At 37.4% G+C, this 3,486-nt stretch overlaps 1 protein-coding gene and 1 pseudogene across 1 annotated transcript in view; both read right to left on the reverse strand.

Moving 5' to 3' along the window:
• The window catches only part of LOC102816764, an 11,397-nt pseudogene extending 10,028 nt beyond the window's left edge, over positions 1-1,369 (reverse strand).
• Positions 1,370-2,657: 1,288 nt separating this feature from the next.
• The window catches only part of CCSAP (centriole, cilia and spindle-associated protein), a 48,342-nt gene continuing 47,513 nt past the window's right edge, over positions 2,658-3,486 (reverse strand). The window contains exon 3 of the mRNA XM_006868571.1: positions 2,658-2,834. Coding sequence (XP_006868633.1) covers positions 2,658-2,834 — 177 coding nt within the window. The remainder of the gene's footprint in view (positions 2,835-3,486) is intronic.

A 3,486-nucleotide genomic window follows, 5' to 3' on the forward strand; every position in this document is an offset into this window, starting at 1 on the left:
CAATGGCACCTAAAAACACCAACAACTGGGCTTTAAATGAAAGAATATATTCAGATTCTGATTCACTTTGGCCCATCAGAAGTTATTTCAATATTCCTCTATTGCTTTTGTGGAGCACAGTAGCTCTGTAGAATTAGCACTGGACTGTGAACCCAAGATTGACGGTTCAAGCCTACTCAGGAGAAAGATGAGGTTTTCTGCTCCCACAAAAATTTACAGCCTAGGAAAGGCTATACAGGGTCACTGTGAGTCAGAACTGGCTTGACAGCACTTAGAAACAAGAACTATTTGAATGAAAACGAAATGTAACACAAAAATACAAAAAGCATATTTATGGCAAATTGTTTTAATTAAGAACTTACAGTCAAGTTTAAAGAGTCTTATATAGAAATTATTTTATTCTTTATTTCAAATATAATTGGATACCCAAACAATCCCAACCTTTCCAACATGAAAGATAATTTAAAATTATCTGTCTTGTAAGTTTTCTCAAGAACTACGGGCATGATTACAACCACATTAATTTGTAAAATGAGAAGAAAAAATTGGGACCACAGAACTGTGAAGACTGTAAAAGTTTCTTAGGTGCAAAAGATCATTTTTACCCCTAAAAAAAAAGAAAAGAAACCCTACCCAACAGTGGAGTGGGAGATGATTCAGTGGTGGGTCATGCTTATCAAAAGTACCTTAAAAATCTTGTACTTTAAAAAGGGGGAGGGAGAATGGACCAATATTGCCTTCTAAGTTGACTCATTCTTTGTGTGGGATTTTCAGTAGTAAGCACATTACTATACAAATCTGTTTCCTAAACTACAGAAAGGCTGGCTAGTCAAAAGCCTAAGAGGAAGTCCAGTTTCTAAGGTGATCCATCTGTATGTAGCCTGAATTACTCCTTGAGACCATCTTTCCTAAGATTGTCAGATGCAACATAAAAGCTGGCGCTTAATGGCTAAAACCTAGCATGCAAGAAGTAATGTCATATAACGGTTCACAAGCAGTTACACCAGCACAGATTGTCCCATTAATTTCATTTCTAGGTACCTGCAACGTTTATAGACTTTAATAGTAGTCACACCAGAATTACTCGCAAGGCTGTTCAGACAACATGAAAGTCAAGATTTTCCTTTAGTACATATACATCTCAATCATTGGGAGAGCTCGCTCCATAAAATCACTCACTTCATTACAATGCAAATAGCCAAAAAGTTAAAAACAAACTCACAAGTCTTTAGTATTACATTTCAAAACTTAACACATTTATATAAGGTGACAGTATGTGAAGATTTTATGTTCTAAAATTTGTCTATAGTACTTCAAAGGCCCAGAGTAAAATATCAAGAAAATGCTCACCAGATTTTCGTTCACACATCTTCAGGTATTAAAGAACGTTGGCACTCACCGTCTCATAGATTCCAGTCTGCTAAATGGAGAAAAGTGTTCTCATTCGATGGAAACCAGTCTTATCAAAACTATTTCTATCCCCCCAAAGCAAACATAATAAAGAGAAGGAAGTTTAAGTTCTTACATTGTGCCTATATACAACCACCATTCTCTCTCATTAAGTTCTATATGAGATCTACTGGCTAAGAATCAAATGGCAATGTATTGCAATCAAAACTATGAATATTATACAGCAAGACATTTTTATTGTTAGGTTCTGTAGAAGAAAAAGAGAAAGTAGGGATGGGAAAGATCTCTTAAATTTTTTTCTACATCCCCAATGACAATTTAAAAAATAAATAGAAGTTAAAACCATAAATTCTAAATTTCATTGCAGCTACTAGACAAGATGCAAAAGTCCACAGTAGGTGTGTGCCAGAAGGCCAGTCTGCAGCAAGTGGTTAACTCCCCATTGTATTCTAAAAAAGGAAGAAAAATCCCTGTAGCAAAAAGAAAGAAAACAAACGCTGGTCCTGTGATGGTCTTTGACTCAACAAGAATTCCAATACTACTCTAAATCCATATTGCACTGATGCTTCATTTGTTGGAATGTACTCAAACTATCAAGTAATAATGGTTGATAACAATTAAGGCGAACAGTTTGCCTTGATCCAGCTCCAATAATTTAAAACATGATATACAACATGAAGTGGTGCTGAACTGAAATACAACTAAGTTTAATGTTTCAAAAACTAACTACCCAAGTTCTGGTTTTATTATTCACAGAGTCACTACTATCATTGAACCTCATTTTTTACCTGATATTTATCAACTTTTTCACATAGGCAACTGAACATAATGAAGGTGAGCTCTGTGCTGCCAGAGGAATGGATGACAAGCTCCGGCATTCCAAATGGTCTGAACTCAAGACGGAGAGAGGAATACTGAATACTAACTAAGCATCTACAGCCACTTAAAGGCATTGGGTGTCAGTATCTTCAAAGAGTAAGATGCTTTAAAACAAAACCCTTATAAGAATAGCTATCAAATATTTAGGGAATTATCTTCATGAATAACTTTAAATGTCTATGGCTTCAACTGTCTGCCCTACTGTTGAGGTAGGTGGCCAAGATTCATCAAAATATACTCTTTTGGAAATTCCCTAAGAAAAACCTTGAAAACTCAGTTTCTTAAACCTGTGTCTGGTTTCTCTTGACAGTTTGTTTTGTTTTGTTTCTTTCATTTATCCGTTTGAGACTGTCCAGGCAACTGTGCCTTTAGGCTCTGGCCGAGTAGCACCTCATGTATTCAGTCATCCATGGATTATCTGAGGACCAAGGCTTTAGCATTCGGTTCTTATCCACATCCACAGAATGGGCACGTTGCCTCTGAGCAACCAGTTTCCTTTTTTCCACCTGTCTTCTGTTCTTGGCTCGGAGCGCTGATTCATGAATCTAAAAAGAAGGTAAAATTAAAAGGATAATAATTTAAGTGGCTATTGTACTAAATTTCAAGGATATTTACAATGAATTACCCTCAGATCTTTTGAATCAAGAAACAGTCAAGCCCAATCTTTTTAAGATACAGCTCTCCTATACATAAAAGCGTCTACACCCACTGGATGCTCTGGCTTACTCAGTGTCGAAGAAACAAGGCAATAGGACATATCTGTTCACTGGAGTCCTGGTGTGATGCTGTGGATTAATGCACAGGACTGCAAAGCCGGTTTGAACAGCACGGTTGACAGTTCAAATCACTCCTCGGAAACGTTATACAGGGTCGCTATGAATCGGAACCAACTTGACGGCACTTTACAACAATGAAAAGAGTCTTGGTGTGGTGCTATAGGATAATGCGCTGGACTTTAAGGTCAGTTTGAGGCACAAGGTCAACAGTTCAAACCCACCACCCACTCCTTGGATATCTTATTCAGGGCCACTATGAGTCGGAGCCAACTCAATGGTACTTAATAACAACAACAACAAAGATGTACATTGTTGTTGTATGCTAGGGTTTCCGAGGCTGTAAATCTTTACAGGAGCAGAAAGTCTCATCTTTCTCCCATGGAGCAGCTGGTAGTTTCGAACTGCTGACCATGAGGTTCGC

This window comes from Chrysochloris asiatica, unplaced genomic scaffold (assembly GCF_000296735.1).
Source record: "Chrysochloris asiatica unplaced genomic scaffold, ChrAsi1.0 scaffold00119, whole genome shotgun sequence".
Taxonomy (NCBI): Eukaryota; Metazoa; Chordata; class Mammalia; order Afrosoricida; family Chrysochloridae; genus Chrysochloris; species Chrysochloris asiatica.